Raw genomic sequence first — 18,369 nt, 5'->3', positions numbered from 1 at the left:
CCGCTTTTTTGGCTTTAAAAGCCAAGAAAGCGGAGATAAAATTATCTCCCTATTACCTAGCTGTCGCTAACACCAGTTAGCGACAGCTAGTAGGAGATAGCGACCATCTTGGGCCCCACTTTGCATGTCAGTGATATTTATCACTAATGACATGCAAAGTGGGCGTGCCAAGATGTTAGCGACTGGAAACAGTCGCTAACATCGCTATCTCCTATTACCAACGTATGGAGATATTCGCGCTAAGCGCGAATATCTCCAAAAGCTAACACCTGCCCTGAGCAGTTCTTAGCCATGTTATCCAATGGGAGGTGGATAACATGGCTAAGAGCATTAGCTCGATAATGCATGAATATCGCTGACTTTTCAGCGATATTCATGCATTGCGGCCGATTTTTATCGCATTTGCGATAAACCTTGGTAATACCAAGGTTTATTTGCGATAAAAATCGCTGCAGCTCAGAGGTAAATTTTTGTCTCTAACCAAGCAATAGCGATAATTATCGCTATTGCTTGGTAATATGCCCAAACCTTCTTCCGTGCGTTCAAAGAAAAACAAGCACTGGTAAAGCTGGTCGGTTTCGCCTTGTCCAGATGCTGCAATGTCTAATTCTTAAGAAAATAAATACAGCAAGCATATGTAGAAGAAAAAAAAAGAAAATATACTGTCAATTTAATCAGGGCTACCTAGGCTTGCAATAAAAAAATTCACAGGCAGCTACAGTGATAAAAAAAAGTACACTTTTTAACATAAACTTAAAAAACAGGTGCACGCAAAATAATAAGCAAATGTCAGAAGTTGAAATAAGAAAAAGAATACTTTGAAGAAGCTTTGCCTCTAAAGAGCGAGGACCTTTTTTGACGTATATAAACAATGTGCAAAGGCTGTGTGCAATCACTAAGAGTGAAGAGAGCCAAAAGATAAAGTGAGCTGACCCACTGCTTCATGCTGTTGGCATCCAAGAAACAGACAGACATATTTACAAGCCCCTAACACCGATGGGGCATCACTTTTTCTCTCCCTCTGGTGGAGATGCTCCAAACCCCATATTTACAAGGTGGAGTTAAGCCACTTAATGTGGCTTAACTCGGCCTTGTAAATATACCCCTTTCAGCAGCAGTCTGCTGCTGCAAAGGGGCGGGCAATGGGTGTTGCCGTGGGCTTTCCACCGCAGTGCCAATTGCTTTTTGACACTGCCCCATATTTACAAGGATGAGGTAGCACCAAAAACTAAGCCAGGTAAAACCTGGTCTTAGGAAGGAGATACAAGGAGAAATTATTAATTTCTCCATGCATTTTGCTCTTTCATAGAAACAGCAAATTGCCTTTAAAGATTGTTTATGTGCAGGAAGGTGCCCCTTCATTTTGATAATGTTAGAGCTTGGTGTTGCCAAGTTTGGGGCTACACCACGCTCCGACATTTTCTTTTACATATCTCCCATGAAGTCCACAACTCTGGGCCGAGTTTCAGTCACCCGGGGCTGCCTCTCCTCGTGCTCCTGGGCTCATAGTTGCTGCTCCTTGTGCTCCGAGCCTCAAAATATCAATCTCCTGCCTGAGGTTATCCAGTTTCCTTTAAAAGCAGATCCACAGCTGGTCTTGACCAGGTTACCGTTTCTATTCCTTCATTGATTCCTCTCTGGTTTTCCCAACCGTTTGTGTTTCTGGTCATGTGATGTTTGGTTTTATTTACTTTTCATGGTCTTTGAAGGTTTCAATCAAGTTAGAGGGTGCGTCGCTACAAAGCCATGGGGCATATTATCAAGGGGGTTTATCTCCGCTTTTTTGGCTTTAAAAACCAAGAAAGCGGAGATAAAATTATCTCCCTGTTACCTAGCTGTCGCTAACACCAGTTAGCGACAGCTAGTAGGAGATAGCGACCATTGTGGGCCCCACTTTGCATGTCAGAGAAATTTATCACTAATGACATGCAAAGTGGGCGTGCCAAGATGTTAGCGACTGGAAACAGTCGCGAACATCGCTATCTCCTATTACCAACTTTTGGAGATATTCGCTCTAAGCGCAAATATCTCTAAAAGTTAACACCTGCCCTGAGCAGTTCTTAGCCATGTTATCCAATGGGAGGTGGATAACATGGCTAAGAGAATTAGCTCGGTAATGCCTGAATATCGCGGACTTTTCAGCGATATTCATGCATTGCGGCCGATTTTTATCGCATTTGCGATAAACCTTGGTAATACCAAGGTTTGTCTGCGATAAAAATCGCCGCAGGTCGGCGATACATTTTTGTCTCTAACCAAGCAATAGCGATAATTATCGCTATTGCTTGGTAATATGCCCCATGTTCCTTCGCTTGTTTCTTCGCTCCCTCCTCTTGCTGATCTTCATTCGCGGCTCCTGAAGAATTCCACGGTTGAATTCCGGATTCCTGGTTTTCTTTATTCCTTTGAATCCTTCATCCAGCAAAGAAGTTTTTCATACCCTTGCATTTTTCCACCTGAGAAGGTGGCAGCTTCTCAAGGGCACATCCCTACCAGATATTCCAGTATGTGGCGACTTTGTGGGTTCCGGAAACACTTACCCTTCCATCAGACAGGAGAAGACCTGGACCGGAATACGGGTAAGCGTCTAGACCTGAACAACTTTATGTTGTAGTGGGTGGAAGTAAAATGTGAATGACAATTTAACAGACCAATGGATAATTTCCACTTTAAAAAAAATCCCTCTGTGGTAGATATATTATGTATATTTTTCTGGGTGACTAATAGTCAGGCATAACAGCAAAGGTATCCCAAAGACTAACACAAAAAAAAGCTGTACAGGAGCATATGTACTTGCATGCTTCTTGCTTTCAGCTCTGGAAACAGAAACAATCCACAGACTGGGCATATAAAGTTGTCCCTGCATGTACGACATAATACTACCCAATTACAAAACAATGCTGTTTTTAACAAATAGTGCAGACATGCATTATCTGCTTATGTGGAATCATTAATTCCCTATGAGCGATAAATGAATGAAAGACAGAGCTGAGATGGTGTAACTGAGGTACTAGTAGCCAATAAATGATGCTACTAAATATGGTGTTGGCAGCACAATTTGAACAGTCAGTCTGCGGAGACACCAAGTCGGCAGAGGATGGCACTGGCAGCAGAGACACCTAGTGGGCAGAGGATGGCACTGACAGCAGAGACACTTAGTCCACCTAATCGACAGAGGATGGCATTGGTAGCAGAGACACCTAGAGGGTAGAGGATGACATTGCCAGCGGAGACACCTAGAGGGCAGAGGATGGTACTGATAGCAGAGACGGGCAGAGGATGGCACTGGTAGTAGAGACACCCAGCGGGCAGAGGATGACACTGGCAGCAGAGACACCTAGAGGGCAGGGGATGGCACTGCGAGCAGAGACACCTAGAGGGCAGAGGATGGCATTGAGAGCAGAGACACCTAGAGGGCAGAGGATGGTACTGATAGCAGAGACGGGCAGAGGATGGCACTGGTGGTAGAGACACCTAGAGGGCAGAGGATGGTACTGATAGCAGAGAAGGGCAGAGGGTGGCCTAGTAGACACCTAGAGGGCAGAGGATGGCACTGGTAGTAGAGACACCCAGTGGGCATAGGATGGCACTGGAAGCAGATATACCTAGAGGGCAGAGGATGAAATTGCCAGCAGAGACACCTAGAGGGCAGAGGATGGCACTGATAGCAGAGACGGGCAGAGGATGGCGAAGGTGGTAGAGACACCCAGTGGGCAGAGGATGGCACTGCCAGCAGAGACACCTAGAGGGCAGAGGATCGCACTGGTAGCAGAGACACCTAGAGGGCAGAGGATGGCACTGCCAGCAGAGACACCTAGAGGGCAGAGGATCGCACTGGTAGCAGAGACACCTAGAGGGCAGAGGATGGCACTGATAGCAGAGACGGGCAGAGGATGGCGATGGTGGTAGAGACACCCAGTGGGCAGAGGATGGTACTGATAGCAGAAAAGGGCAGAGGATGGCACTGGTAGTAGAGGGCCTAATAGACACCAAGAGGGCAAAGGATGGCATTAACAGCAGAGACACCTAGAGGGCAGAGGATGGTACTGATAGCAGAGACATCTAGAGAGCAGAGGATGGCACTGGTAGTAGAGACACTCAGTGGGCAGAGGATGGCACTGGCAGCAGATATACCTAGAGGGCAGAGGATGGCACTGGCAGCAGAGACACCCACTGAGCAGAGGATAGCATTGGCAGCACACAGTGAATGGGCAGAGTTTAGTTTAGGCCACAGTGATAGGTTTCAGGTGTATAAGTGAATCCAGTTAATTCACAGAACTCTGAGTAGGATTAAGAAGACTTTTGCCCTCCCGCCCCTAGAATACTCTGGAGTTACCAGTGAAACAGAGACCTTGAGGGTTTGACTGGTAATACCAGCAGCAGGACCAGCCTACAAGGAGGCGCGAGCGGGCAGCACTCACCGATGGGAATGAGCCTGTACTTGGCCAGGTCGATCATGTTGTTGCAGCGGCTCGTGTTGCATTGCTGCACCTGTATGAAGACCGTCAGTCCGTTATAGGGCAACGCCTTGTCCACCCTGCCGGCTCCGCCCAGGCCACAGTGCTTGATGACGGTGCTGAAATGGTCATGACCTGGAAGAGGAAACCAGAGGTCAGGGTCACAGGTACAACCACTGATGAGAGGTAATCTGTTGGGGAAGCACCACTTGGGAGACCCTCACTGCAGATACACTCTAGGACACCCCTCCCCCACATGGTGCCATTACTTTCGAATGAACCTGCTGTCCTCTTGCTACCCACAGGAACAAATGGAGAAGAAGCTGCCTGGCCAATGAGCAGACATAATTAATTGTATTTTCACGTTGACATGGAATGAAGGATGTTTTTTAAAAGGCAAACATAAGGAAACAACTGGAAACATGTGAATCTCTTTGGTTAAAAATAAGGAGTCATAAAAAGTGACAGCTTGTTCATTGTAAAAAAAAACAAAAAACAAAAACAAAAAAAACTCCACTAGGAATTTGCAACATATGTGGGCTACAAACGCTGACTGCCCTTCCAGGACATCAGGACTAGAATGAAAGGCTGGTACTGGTGGGGGAGGTCAGTCGCATGTCAGGTGCTTGCCTGCATGTGACTGACTTACCTTGAACAATCTTGGCAACAAAGAGGCAGTCACCATCCTGTCCAGAACTCCCCACACTTCCTGTAGGAGGCGTGCTTTCTCATTGGCAGAATACTGGAGTATGGTCCTTCATTTTTGCTACTTCCAGTTTTTCTTTAAAACTGGACCAGTCACTCAATATGAGCCCGAAGGATGTACATTCCTATCTTTTGACTACCATGACGAATGTTAATGTTAATGTTAATGTTAATTGGGAATTTATTGAGCGCTCGTACGCCCGGAGGCTTCATGGCGCTATAGAAAATAAACCAAGCAGGCAGATAATAGAAAGAGCAGTGCTATCAGTAGTGAGCTTGAGTGAAGAGCCAGGTTTTCAGAGAATGTCTGAAACTGAGGATGTTATCGTTGAGTTTTATGTTGAGAGGGAGAGAGTTCCAAAGACCTGCAGCGAGGTGGTCGAAACAGCTGCCTCCAAGGCGTTTCCTTTTAAATGGGGGTACGATCAGGAGTGATTTATAGGTCGAACGAAGATGACGGGAAGGGCAGTATTTTTTGAATAGATCTCTGATGAATAGAGGGCCAGAGTCATTCAAAGACCTGAACAGTATGCACCCGGCCTTGAAGGCCACACGCTGCTCAACTGGCAACCAGTGGAGCTGTTTAAGGCCAGGTCTGATAGATTGCCTCCTAGGTATATTCAGAAGAAGCCTGGCGGCTTGGTTCTGAACAAGCTGGAGACGTTTTAGCTCTCCAATTTGTAGGCCGAGATAGAGACTGTTGGAGAAGTCAAGCCTGGACAGAACCAAGGAGATGACAATCTGTGTGAGAGCTGCTGAGGAAAAAAAACGAGCGATTTTTTTTATTTTCTGCAGTTGGAAGATGCTGGAGGATACCACCGCTCCAACCTGTCTTTTTAGCGAGAGATCCTCGCTGATAAGGATACCTAGGCTCTTGACCACCGTTGATTTAGATGGGGGGACTCCCATACTAATGGGCCAGAAGCTGGAGTTCCAACTAAGCGAGCTCTGTCCGGGCAAGATCAACTCGGTCTTGCCCGGATTGAGCTTCAGATGGCTGCAGCTCATCCAACTCAGTATGTGGGACATAGTTCTTTGGAATTCAACCACTGAGTCCTGGGTGTTAAGAGGAAAGATGAGCTGCAAGTCATCCGCATAGTTGAAGATGGTTACATTTGCATTACGGAGCGAGTGCAAAAGAGGGCGTAGGTACACATTAAAGAGCAGGGGGGACAATGAGGAACCTTGTGGTACCCCACAGGTGGTAGATAGAATGGGAGCAGAGAAAGAGCCCAATCTGACCGATTGAGTGCGGCCCGTGAGAAAGGAGCGGATCCAGCTCAATGCAGGACCCCTGAGACCTGCCTGTTCGACACGGTCGACCAAGATGGTGTGGTCGACCGTGTCGAATGCAGCAGAGAGGTCCAAAAGCACAAGCGCCTGATGGGTTCCTGCATCTGCGTTCCGCCTTAGAGTGTTTAGCACCGAGAGGATGACCGCCTCGGTGGAATGGCAGGGTCGGAACCCTGCTTGATTAGGTGCCAAGTACTCGGTTTTTTCCAAAAAGCTGGAGATGCTTTCACAGACATGTGACTCCAAAAGTTTAGCACAGTATGGCAGCAGCGATATAGGTCTGTAGTTAATAGGATCTAATGGGTTTGCTCCTGCCTTTTTTAGGAGGGGGACAAGAAGAGCTTTTTTCAGACCACATGGAACTTTGCCCTGTGAAAGAGATCCATTCATTAAAGAAAGTAGACACTCAGGAAGATTGGTGCCCACTTCTTTCAAGATGTAAGGGGGACAAATGTCATCGGGGGAACCTGTTTTCACTTTGGTGAGAAGTTTAAGTAGTTTAGTCTGATCTATGAGGGGAAAGGAATCTAAGGTGGTAGGGTTGTGCAGTGTGTCATCAAACACAAGAGGACACTGAGTGATGGGGATACTTTGCTTGATAGAACAGATTTTATCATGGAAAAAAGAGTTCAGTGTGTTACAGAGTTCTTGGGTGGGGACTATCGGAAGAGAAGTTCTATCATTAGAGCTAAGATTCTCCACAATATTGAATAGCTCTTTTGACTTATTTTGAGCTTTAAAGATTTTATCTGAAAAATAGTCAGTTTTGCATTTAAGAATAAGATTTTGATAGTCCCTACGAGCTCTGCGAAAATTGACCCTATCGTCTTCTAAATAGGCTACACGCCACTTACGCTCCATTTGACGAGCCTTAAGTTTAAGGCTTTTCAGGTGAGGTGTATACCATCTGTGAGCGTCATTGGGGCGAGAGCGGGAGAAGTCGATATAGGGTGCATGAGCATCAGCTCCAAGAAGCAGCCACTCAGTAAAAGCTACTTCTGATTCATCGATGTCCTGATCGAATGATGGACAGGTAGAGGTTAATGAATCAAGGAATGCTGGAATAACTACATTCTTCCACATTCTTGCCTTCCCACCTTGATGTGACTTAGGTTTGTTGTTTTTTGCGATGGAAATGCTGAAGTTGATCAGGAAATGATCCGACCAAATGCACGGCAAGATGGAATTCACTGCCGGAGGGATGTTTTGAGACCAAATTTGGTCAAGGCTATGTCCTTTCTCATGGGTAGGGAGGTGAATGTGTTGAATGAGATTGAGGTCCAAAAAAGACTCTTTCAGTGTGGCTGCCTGAGAGTCAGATTCCACAGAGTCCAGCCAAAGATTAAAATCCCCCAATAGTACAATTTTGTCATGGGTGATAATTAGGGGGGCAAGTTATCCCGCTAGGGATGCAACAAAAGTGGCCATGTTTTGAGGGGGCCGATATATGAGGATTACAAGAAGTGATCCCGTGTCCAAATCCATTTTAAAAATTAAGTTGTCTGAGCCAATCAGATCACAGGAAGGTAAGAGGGAGGCTTTAAGGTTTTTGCGAATGATCGCAGCGACCCCTCCGCCCCTTTTACCAAGTGGCCTGTCAACATGCAGTATGTAGTACTCAGCAGGGACTGCCGCCAAGATGTCAGGTAAGGATGCCTCATTTAACCAAGTCTCAGATAGACATAAAAGATCTGGTTGTTCGGCCTGGAGCAGAAGGAAGATGTCCAGGTAGTGTTTTACCATGGACCTGGTGTTTAGGTACAGACATTTGAATAACACCACTCTAAATCCTTTCTCTTTAAACAACCTTTATGAGTGTAAGCTGAAGTTCCTGGACGTACTCATGGCTGAACTCTACCCCTCCTTCAATCCCACTGTACAAATTCACCCCACCCCTTTGAACTATCGCCACTCTTGAGGAGGCGCCTGTTTGAAACAGAACTAAATGCCCTTGTGCATAAACCCTGCCCTCTTGTCGTTTCACCATCCATCATCTGCACCCTCACCTCTGATGCATCGCTTGAAATCCCTCTTGTTGATTTGACCATTTAACTGTTGATCTTTGCTACAAAGCGCTTTAATACCGTATGGGTGGTGTAGCACTATGTACGAGCTGTAAATGAATAAATGGATACATTTTCAAGATTCCGGCCATCCATATCTTCACTGGATCCAAGACCTATTTAGATTGGCTATTTTTCACTTTCTAAGATTTGGAGGCCATCTTGTTCGTTTTCATTTTTATTCCATTATTATACAGTGGTAACATAACCCAATATGGGCATCCAACTGCTGCAATAAGTTAAGAGCAGACCGATAAGTTCGAATGAGAAGGCCTTACTCAATCTCGTGAACTGCAGGAAATTGTACTTTTCCTCTGGGAATAGGTCTACGGAGATCCAAAGTTTGCAAAGCAAAGAGATGGACCAATGTGTGCACTTTTTACACACAGTATGTATAGCAGCTTGTGAAGTGCGTTATTTAAATCTTGGCGAAAGGGTTACTCTGCCTCAGCGGTGACGGATATTCCATCAGCTGGAATACAAATCCCAATATTTTCTATATGATTTATATCTCATTGGACGGGAGATCTGTCATTGTTGTGATGGAGTAAACAGTCCGCCAAGATCTACATCATGCCGTAAGTACTGAAGCGTGCCAGGTCATACATAGCTTTGTGATTAATTGTTAAGGACACACTTGTAGCTTCTGGATATGGTTGTTGGTCCCTAAAATGACGCTAACAGGCTCTAGTGGTTGGTAGATCAATATCTTCCCCGTATCCTAGAGCTCCTACTTCTTGGCGACAGGCTTGTGGTGAGAGATTCAGCTCAATGTTTTGGCCAGGTCTCAAAGAGCCCTATATTCTTGTGATGGTCTGATGAGAAGTGCATTCTCGCAACCATCCCTCTAGATATCAGAAGCCCAACTCCCAAAGTTATCCTTTAAAACCACTTACTGGACTGGACGCCCATCACGGCCTCAATGCAGACGTCATGTTCTTTCACGCATTGCACAACCTCCAGCTTTTCTGTAGCGCAGCCATTATCACCCCTGTCAATGCAGCTGTAGCACTCCAACGGCTGTGGCATGGCTGTCTGGTTGGGGTAAGTCTTACCTGTAAAGATCACAGGAGGAAGGACCATGTAATTATTAACCCAATAAGAAACATGTAAATATTACATTTGCATGTTAGATTTACTCATGCTAAAATTTACACCTGCTGTAAAGTCTTCAACCTTACATATTATGCATTAGAAGTTTTTGACTCTTATTAATTTACTTGATCACTCCTGGGTCCGATTTTATTCCTGTAAAAGTTGTACATTTTCTCCAAACATACGAGAAGTCCTACAGAAACAAATGTCCAACTTTGAATTCTTGCATTAACAGATTCAGATGCATAATTCTTAGAAATTGGGTTACTGGTTGAGGAGCAGTAAATCATACTCAAGAAGCATCCACAGTTTTTGTCATGGTAAAATACAAGCAAACTACAAATTAACCTGCGCTTAACCCTCTCGTAATTTAGCACAAAAGCAGTCAGGCTTGACTTAGACGCAATGTGTAAAATATTTATGCCACCCTTCAAACAGTAATGAAATAAAAACACAACACAAGAAAAACTCTACATCAATTTGGAAAAATAGGGCAAAATGTAATAGATCATTTTACTCTAACACAACAAAAATCTAATCAGTAGAACCGGAGATATGTAATTTTAAAGATATTAGGTACGTTAAGCACCTAAAAGCACAAAAGCACCACTCATGGTTCTGGTCGTGACCGGATGAAAGTCACAAGTTCATGCCATGCACGATGGAATGCGTCAGGACACAGTGACTGGTTAATCCTCCTGAAAGAGTTACCTTCCAAGTCCTGCACAAAGGGGGTCCAGTTGCTGCCAGCTTTGAAGTAGGAGATATTTCGACCGAATCCCTGTGGAAGTCCTTGAAGTACCCTGCCTCCTTTGTGCTGGATCCTATCTGGATGCACAAAAGATGTAGTGGTGACAATTCCTTTGTGTGAAGGCAGGGCAAGGCCTATTCAGTTGTAAGTGGGGTTGTGCCAAACTCCGCCCCTCCCATCCCACTGGTTGATTGTCCATCCAGGCACACCCAATCCCTCTTGGTGTGTCTGTCTAGGGGGAAAAAACAAAGTCCATCTGCAGACTACACCCAGTCCTGTGACCAAGGAACAGGCTGCAGGCACAAAATAGAAAGGGGCAGGAAAATACCAACTGCTAAAAGTAGCATTTTCAAAAGTATTACTTAAAATCTGACTTTACAATTAAGGAGTATTACTTAATTACAATTTCTTGGACACCAAATATGAAAGGTTCACCTGTTCCCAATCATATGTTAGCACATATTAAAAGTACTGAGGCAACCTAATGTTATTTTACAGTAGTAAAAACTATTTCAGGAGATTTTCATTACCAGGACATGTAAAACGTAAAAGTACACATCCAACTTTTTTAATACACCGTACCCTACCCTCTGGGCTCTGTAGGGCCTACCCTACATGTTGATAAATCTCACTGAGAGGTGGCTTGGATTAAGATTTTCCACGCTCTTCAACTTAACATTAGCAAGCACAAGCAAGGAAACAATTCCACAGAGAGGAGCAGAGTTTTCTTCCAGAACTTTGCACGTTACGTGGAGTGGGAAAACCTCAGCAAACTTTGCGAGCGTATCGGAATTTCACGCCCAGGCCTATCGGTTAGTCACAGTATCAATCACGTGTCCCCGCTTCCTTTCACTTGTTTTGGAAAAAACTGTATAAACATGACCAGCTAATGTAAGGATTTGTGCATTTTATGCTCCAACTGATTTAGGAGAGAATCTGGTTGATTGAAACGGTAATTACCATGCCGTAATTTGCTTGCATAACGGCTATTTTTTATTAAACTCATGTTAGACTTTATAGCCTATCCCGAGTGTTGTGTTTTTCTTTCAAAAGGGTGCTTGGTTTATATCCTACATCTTGGTACCTGTGAGGGGCAGGATGTGGGTGGAATGGTGCAGGTGGAATGCTGTGGGATACAATGTTAAGGTGGTTCCAAAAAGGCGGTTGGACAGAGAGTGCTCTGTTTTTGACTGTGATTGCTGGCTGCTCCTCTGGTGTGCAATAACTTACTTTGAAACTATTGCACCAGAATATTTTTTTACTGCCCTTAGCTCCCACACCCACAGCCTTCATACGATCCTGAGTACAACTAGGTTTCTATTTGGAACAAAATATACAAAAATTCAATTCAGGAACTAGTGATTGTGTCGATTACTTTAAATGCATGTGTTGCTATGGTGAGCACTGTTGAAATCACATTATAATTCACTAAAGTGTCTTCCACCGTTCATTACCTTTTTTTGCATGTCTGATCACTTTTAGCTAGGGACTCATAATCTTTTCTAAGATCCTTCCAAGACGCAGAAGCATCTATAAATTAAACACCTGGGTTCAGGTAAGACAGGATATAACTGGAACACTGTCATCCTGGAGTCTGGTTTCTCCTTATTCATCTGCAGATGGCTAGGCTAAAAAGGGCCTTCTCCATCAAATGCCATGGGACTTGTGACGTCAGACACCATAAAGTCAACCCCTGATAATTGAATGTTCCACAGTAGTGGATTCTCCCACTTGATCTTGAGTAGCCTAAACTTGTTTGTTGAAGACCAATGTGAACGTTTTCCATCAATCTTTAAATATTTGTCCAACACCGAATCAAAGCTGCATGTCATCTCTATAACAAGTGCTCCTGAACAGCCCTCCTTACCAAGCCTTCCAGGTACCACACCCTCTCCAACAAACCAATCGCCTTGACAAAAAAGACCATTCACATATGATGACTAGAGTCGCTCTGTTCTTAGAGGGTTGGAAGATCTAACATCGCTCCAACAGAGTGCCATGTACCCATGTCATCCAACACCGAAACAGGCTAAAAAGGCCCATGTGTTTGCGGGTCCTGTACTGGGTTTGTCACACGCTGCTGATGTAATCAACACAATCTTGTATTCCAAGTGTGAATCAGGGTATGCTCCTTCGACCATGCGCACAAGCGCAGTTAAGCAGCGGAGTTGCTCTATGTCTAGGAGTTTCAATGAAGGAATGGTTTGTGTAGTCCAATTCCGAGGTGCATTATAAACTTTTTACTTTCTTGGATAAGCACCATTGCCAGTTGGCTATTCAAAATGGGATATTGATCACAATCCTCTAGTCCATGGCCTACTTACATAGCCATTATTTTGTAGATCTCTGTGCTGTTGCTGAAGCCAGTCGCTGAACAGCAAGTATTACACATAGATCAACAGTTGGGCTTAAGTTGTGCATCAGTCCAGAGTATTGTTGTGTTCCGAGTGTACATGTGTTGAGCTCGCATAGGAAATATATGGTGTCCTATTGTTGCCTAGAGAGACGCCTGGGCCCCTGTCTATTGGAAGAGGGGAGATCATCAGGTGACAAAGGAGCCCCCCATCATCATCTGCAGTTGATGAAGAGTGTGAAGAGAAGGAAGAGTCCATGATGGGCATGCACTGCTGTAATTCACAGAGTTTTCTATGTATGGCCTAAAGGAATCACTGACAAAATATCGAAGGTCGCAATATCGACATACAAAAATATCGCAGCAAAAATATCGAAGACAAGAATATCGACATCCTATCAAAATTATGGTAAGTACAAAAATATCGAAAAAAAATATCGATGTCAAAAATATCGTTGTTAAAAATATCGTTTTGTATTTAAGTTAAACAAGTAATGTGAAATAAAGTATATAATACATATAATTAAAATAAACATAGTTAAATATATTAAAAAATGCTTTGAAATTATAAGTAATACATATACATAAAAAAGACATTAAACATACACATATAGTATATAATATATATACTTACTTGTTAATATGTGTTAATATTTATTTTAATAACTTATAAATTGCTTATTTTTTAAATAAATTATAAATACATCTATACACATAAAACAATAATATAAATAAAAATTAAATAATTATATGTAACAAATTAAAAAAATAAAAATTACTTTTAATCTTTTTAAAATTAATTATGCACTACATTAGCTAAAATAATACAAACAATATTTGATAGCAGAGAAAATAAAATTACTATTCCAACTCCAGTGACTGCAACAGTAGGGGAAATGTTGAATAGCGTAGGGGTCAAAATTACTATTCCCACTCCAGTGTGTGCAACAGTAGGGAAAGTGTTGGATAGCATAGGGTTAACATTTCTATTCCCACTCCAGTTAGTGCACCAGTAGGGAAAGAGTTGGATTGTGTAGGTAGGGGTACAAATTACTATTCCCACTCCAGTGAGTGCAACAGTAGGGAATGTGTTGGATAGCGGAGGGGTAAAAATTACTATTCCTATAAACACACAACGTGTTACACATAAAAAATAACACAATTAATTTAATTATCAATTAATTACTTAATAAAAATTAATTACCAATTAATAATTAATTGACAATACATTCATAATCAATAACAATAAATAAAAACATATTCATTATATTTAAATTACTTCTCACCCCATTCCCCTATAAACCCACAACCCACTACACATTAAAAATAGCATATTTAATTTAATTATCAATTAATCAATTAATAAAAAGTAATTACCAATTAATAATTAATTTACAATAAATTAATTAACAGCAATAAATAAAAATTAATATAACATAATTATAATTAATATAACTATAAAGTAACCAATTAATAAAAAATAATTACCAATTACTAATTAATTCACAATAAATTAACAATCAATAACAACAAATATAAACATATTAATTAATTAATTATAATTAAATTACTTCCCACCCTATTCCCCTATAAACCCACAACCCGCTCTAATACTTAAACGCAAAATAGAATTTTTTTTGCTATTTTCTAAACATTTAATACATATATTTAAAAATAATGTAAAAACATGAAAAAAATGTTAAACATACATATAAAATACATACTAAAATACATAACACTAAAAATAATCGATATAATTTACAACAATATTTTTGCTAACAATATTATTTACTTTGATATTACTTACTTCAATATTAAAAAAATGTATATTACTTACCTTGCAGTTGATATTCTGGTCAACGATATTCTTGACTTCAATATTCTGTCCTACGATATTAGTGTAGGTTGATATTATAAATTCAATATTTTGACTGTTCCCCTACCTAAAGTGCTGCAGAATATGCTATTCTCTGCATTCGGGTGAGGGTGCACTGCTGCAGGCTGTGCAGTGACATAAGTATGCGAAGACTGCAATGCAGCGAGGTTTGCTGTTCTGAGCGTGAGTGTAGCTTGCACTGTTGCAGCATTTGCTCTTCTCTGTCTCTGGGGTGAGGGCGCACTGCTGCAGCCTTTGTAGTGCTATAAGCATGTGAAGACTGCATCACTGTGGTGTGTGCTGGTCTGAGTGAGTGACGCTTGCAGTGCTGCAGCATGTGCTATTCTCTTCATCTGGGGTAAGGGTGCACTGCTGCAGGCTGTGCAGTGACATAAGTATGCGAAGACTGCACTGCTGCGGGGCTTGCTGTTATGAGTGTGAGTTAAGCTTGCACTGTTACAGCATTTGCTCCTCTCTGTCTCTGGGGTGAGGGCGCACTGCTGCTGGTCGTGCAATGCAATATACATATGTTTAAAGCCTTCAGTGTTATTCTGAGCATAAGCGAAGCTTGCAGTGCTGCAGCATTTGCTCTTCTCTGTCTCTGGGGTGAGGGCGCACTGCTGCAGCCTTTGTAGTGCTATAAGCATGTGAAGACTGCATCACTGTGGTGTGTGCTGGTCTGAGTGTGTGACGCTTGCAGTGCTGCAGCATGTGCTATTCTCTTCATCTGGGGTAAGGGTGCACTGCTGCAGGCTGTGCAGTGACATAAGTATGCACAGACTGCACTGCTGCAGAGCTTGCTGTTATGAGTGTGAGTGAAGCGTGCACTGTTGCAGCATTTGCTCTTCTCTGTCTCTGGTGTGAGGGCGCACTGCTGCAGGTTGTGCAGTGCAATATACATATGTTTAAAGCCTTCAGTGTTATTCTGAGCATAAGCGAAGCTTGCAGTGCTTCAGCATTTGCTCTTCTCTGTCTCTGGGTGAGAGTGTACTGCTGCAGGCTGTTGTTAGACGGGGACCTGGAGGGTCGGCCGAGCACAGTGATCGCACAGACAGGTAACTTCCCCCCCACAGATGGACACCACACAAGGATTAGGGTAACACCTTTTATAGGCACTTCTGGTAGTGGAGTGGTACGATACAAGGCGATCAGGACACGATGATCCTCTCAATTCTAGTCTCTAGTAAGGGAAGGGGGTAGCGGGACAGTCTTGGTACCCACGGGTACGGGTGTGTAACGGTGATAGCTCACAATCCTCGAGCTCGGTGTTCGGATGGGTCGGACCGCGGCAGCGCCGGCAGGTCCCGAAGAGGTCGTAGGTGGCAACGGGCCGCGGCAGCGCCGGCAGGTCCCAACGAGATTGAAGGTCACAACGGGCCGCGGCAGCGCCAGCAGGTCCCACGAGAATGCAGGTTGCAACGGGCCGCGGCAGCGCCAGCAGGTCCCACGAGGATGAAGGTTACTACGGGCCGCGGCAGCGCCAGCAGGTCCCACGAGAGTGCAGGTTGCAGAGGGCCGCGGCAGCGCCAGCAGGTCCCACGAGAATGCAGGTTGCAGAGGGCCGCGGCAGCGCCAGCAGGTCCCACGAGGATGAAGGTTGCAGTGGGCCGCGGCAGCGCCAGCAGGTCCCACGAGGATGAAGGTTGCAGAGGGCCGCGGCAGCGCCAGCAGGCAGGGTAATAGTTCACAAGGCAGGGCTGTGGCAGCGCCAACAGTCCGTCAAGGATGAGTTCGTCGCGGTGTCTCTCGACTCCAGGATACAACTGCCTTCCTGTCCTGGGGCTGCCTCAGTTATAGGTCTGGCGCCCTTTGATGTCCGGACCCTCGCTCTTGGAGGTCGGGAGGTCTGGGATGAGGGAGTCCAGACACCCAGCAGGGGGGTGGAGCCAGCGCCCGAGGAGGCTGGGGGTGCTCGGCACCTGGCGGGGGAGAGCCATCGACACTTCGTACTCCCATTGACCTGCCAAGTGGGCCGTTCACCTCCTGGGTGGAGGGTGGTGCCGGGATGTCGGGGCCTGGCCAGGCCCAGGGTTGGGGTCGGGCTGAGGCCGCGCGGCCGCGTGGTGCCGTGTCCAAGATGGCGGCTGGGCCGGGCAATGGTGCTGACGGTGGCCCGGGCCCTGTCCTGCGGGGAGGGAGCGAGCCCTTCATGTGGCCTGTCCAACATGCGTCCCCCCCAGCTGAAGGCGGGGAGAGTCACCCATCTTCTTGGGGACTTTCCTCGTCGAGGCGGAAAAAGCGGGACAGGCCATCCGCGTTGGCGTGGTCTTGGCCAGGGCGATGTTCCACAGTGAAGTCCATCCCCTGCAGGGAGATGGACCATCGCAATAGTTTGGGGTTCTCCCCCCGCATCTGCATGAGCCATTGCAGGGGCCGATGGTCCGTCTGTACCCGGAAATGGGTTCCGAAGAGGTACAGCCGGAGCTTCTTGAGGGCCCATACCACCGCGAAGGCCTCTCGCTCAATGGTGCTCCAGCGCTGTTCTCGGGGCAGTAGGCGTCTGCTGATGAAGGCCACTGGTTGGTCCACTCCTTCGGGGTTCAGTTGGGAGAGGACGGCCCCAATACCATGGTCGGAGGCATCGGTCTGCACGATGAACTCGCGGCTGTAGTCGGGGGCCTGGAGCACAGGAGCGGTGCACATGGCGGCCTTCAGCGTCTCGAAGGCTGCTTGACAGTCAGGAGTCCAGTTGACTCTTTTTGGGTGGTTCTTAGACGTGAGCTCCGTGAGGGGCCCCACAATGCTGCCATAGTCCCTTACAAACCGCCGGTAGTATCCGGTGAGCCCCAGGAAGGCTCGGACCTCGGTTTGTGTCTCGGGGGGTTGCCAGGACTGAATGGCAGCTACCTTGAGTTGGAGGGGGGCCACCAGACCGCTCCCCACTTGGTGTCCGAGGTAGGTCACGGACCCCTGGCCGATTTGGCACTTGCTGGCCTTTATGGTGCGGCCGGCCTGTTGGAGGGCCTGCAGGACCTCTCTGAGGTGGTGGAGGTGATCCGTCCAGTGGCGGCTGTATACCGCGATGTCGTCCAGGTAGGCGGCGCTGAATTCTTCGAGGCCCGCCAATACCTGGTTCACCAGTCTTTGAAAAGTGGCTGGAGCGTTCTTCATGCCGAAGGGCATCACTCTGAAATGGTAGTGCCCATCCGGGGTGGAGAGAGCGGAACGTTCTTGGGCTCTGGGGGTGAGGCCGATCTGCCAGTAGCCCGCTGTCAGGTCGAAGATGCTTAGGTAGCGGGCTGCCCCCATGCGGTCGACTAGTTCATCTGCTCGGGGGATAGGGTGAGCGTCGGTTCGGGTGACCGCGTTCAGACTCCGATAGTCAATGCAGAACCGGAGTTCAGGGGTGGTGCCCGGGGCCGCGGCCTTGGGGACCAGGACGACCGGGCTGGCCCAGGGACTGTCCGAAGGTTCGATGACTCCGAGGGCGAGCATCTTGGAGACTTCTTCTTGGATGCATGTACGTACCCGATCCGGTACTCGGTACGCCCGGTGTCGAACAGGAGGACTGTCCCCCGTGTCCACGTCGTGCCGGCACCAGGAGGTGACTCCGGGTGCAAGAGAGAACAGGTTTGCGAACGGCAGCAGGAGGGCCCGGCAATCTTGACGCTGCTCTGGGGTCAGGGCCTCGGAGAGTCGGACCCCGTCCACCGAACCATCTCTTTCCCGGGTCCTCAGTAGGTCAGGGAGGGGCTCGGAGTCTCCTTCTGTGCCACTGTCGGTAGCCATCAGCAGGCTGAGCTCTGAGCGCACGAAGTGGGGTTTGAGTCGGTTGG

The 18,369-nt window shown here is 46.0% G+C and overlaps 1 protein-coding gene across 2 annotated transcripts in view; it reads right to left on the bottom strand.

The window, feature by feature from the left end:
• Positions 1-18,369, bottom strand: part of LOC144770798 (ly6/PLAUR domain-containing protein 3-like) — a 74,625-nt gene that overhangs the window by 10,164 nt on the left and 46,092 nt on the right. For both annotated transcript variants that reach the window (XM_078655557.1, XM_078655558.1), the window contains exons 2-3: positions 9,415-9,573; positions 4,422-4,592 (exon numbers count right to left, since the gene is read on the bottom strand). In XM_078655557.1, the coding sequence (XP_078511683.1) occupies positions 4,422-4,592; positions 9,415-9,573 (330 nt within the window). The remainder of the gene's footprint in view (positions 1-4,421; positions 4,593-9,414; positions 9,574-18,369) is intronic.

The sequence above is a fragment of the Lissotriton helveticus genome, chromosome 7, assembly GCF_964261635.1.
Source record: "Lissotriton helveticus chromosome 7, aLisHel1.1, whole genome shotgun sequence".
In the NCBI taxonomy this organism is placed as follows: Eukaryota; Metazoa; Chordata; class Amphibia; order Caudata; family Salamandridae; genus Lissotriton; species Lissotriton helveticus.
Note: the sequence above shows the minus strand (reverse complement) of the source record. Positions and strands in the feature narration are given on the sequence as shown.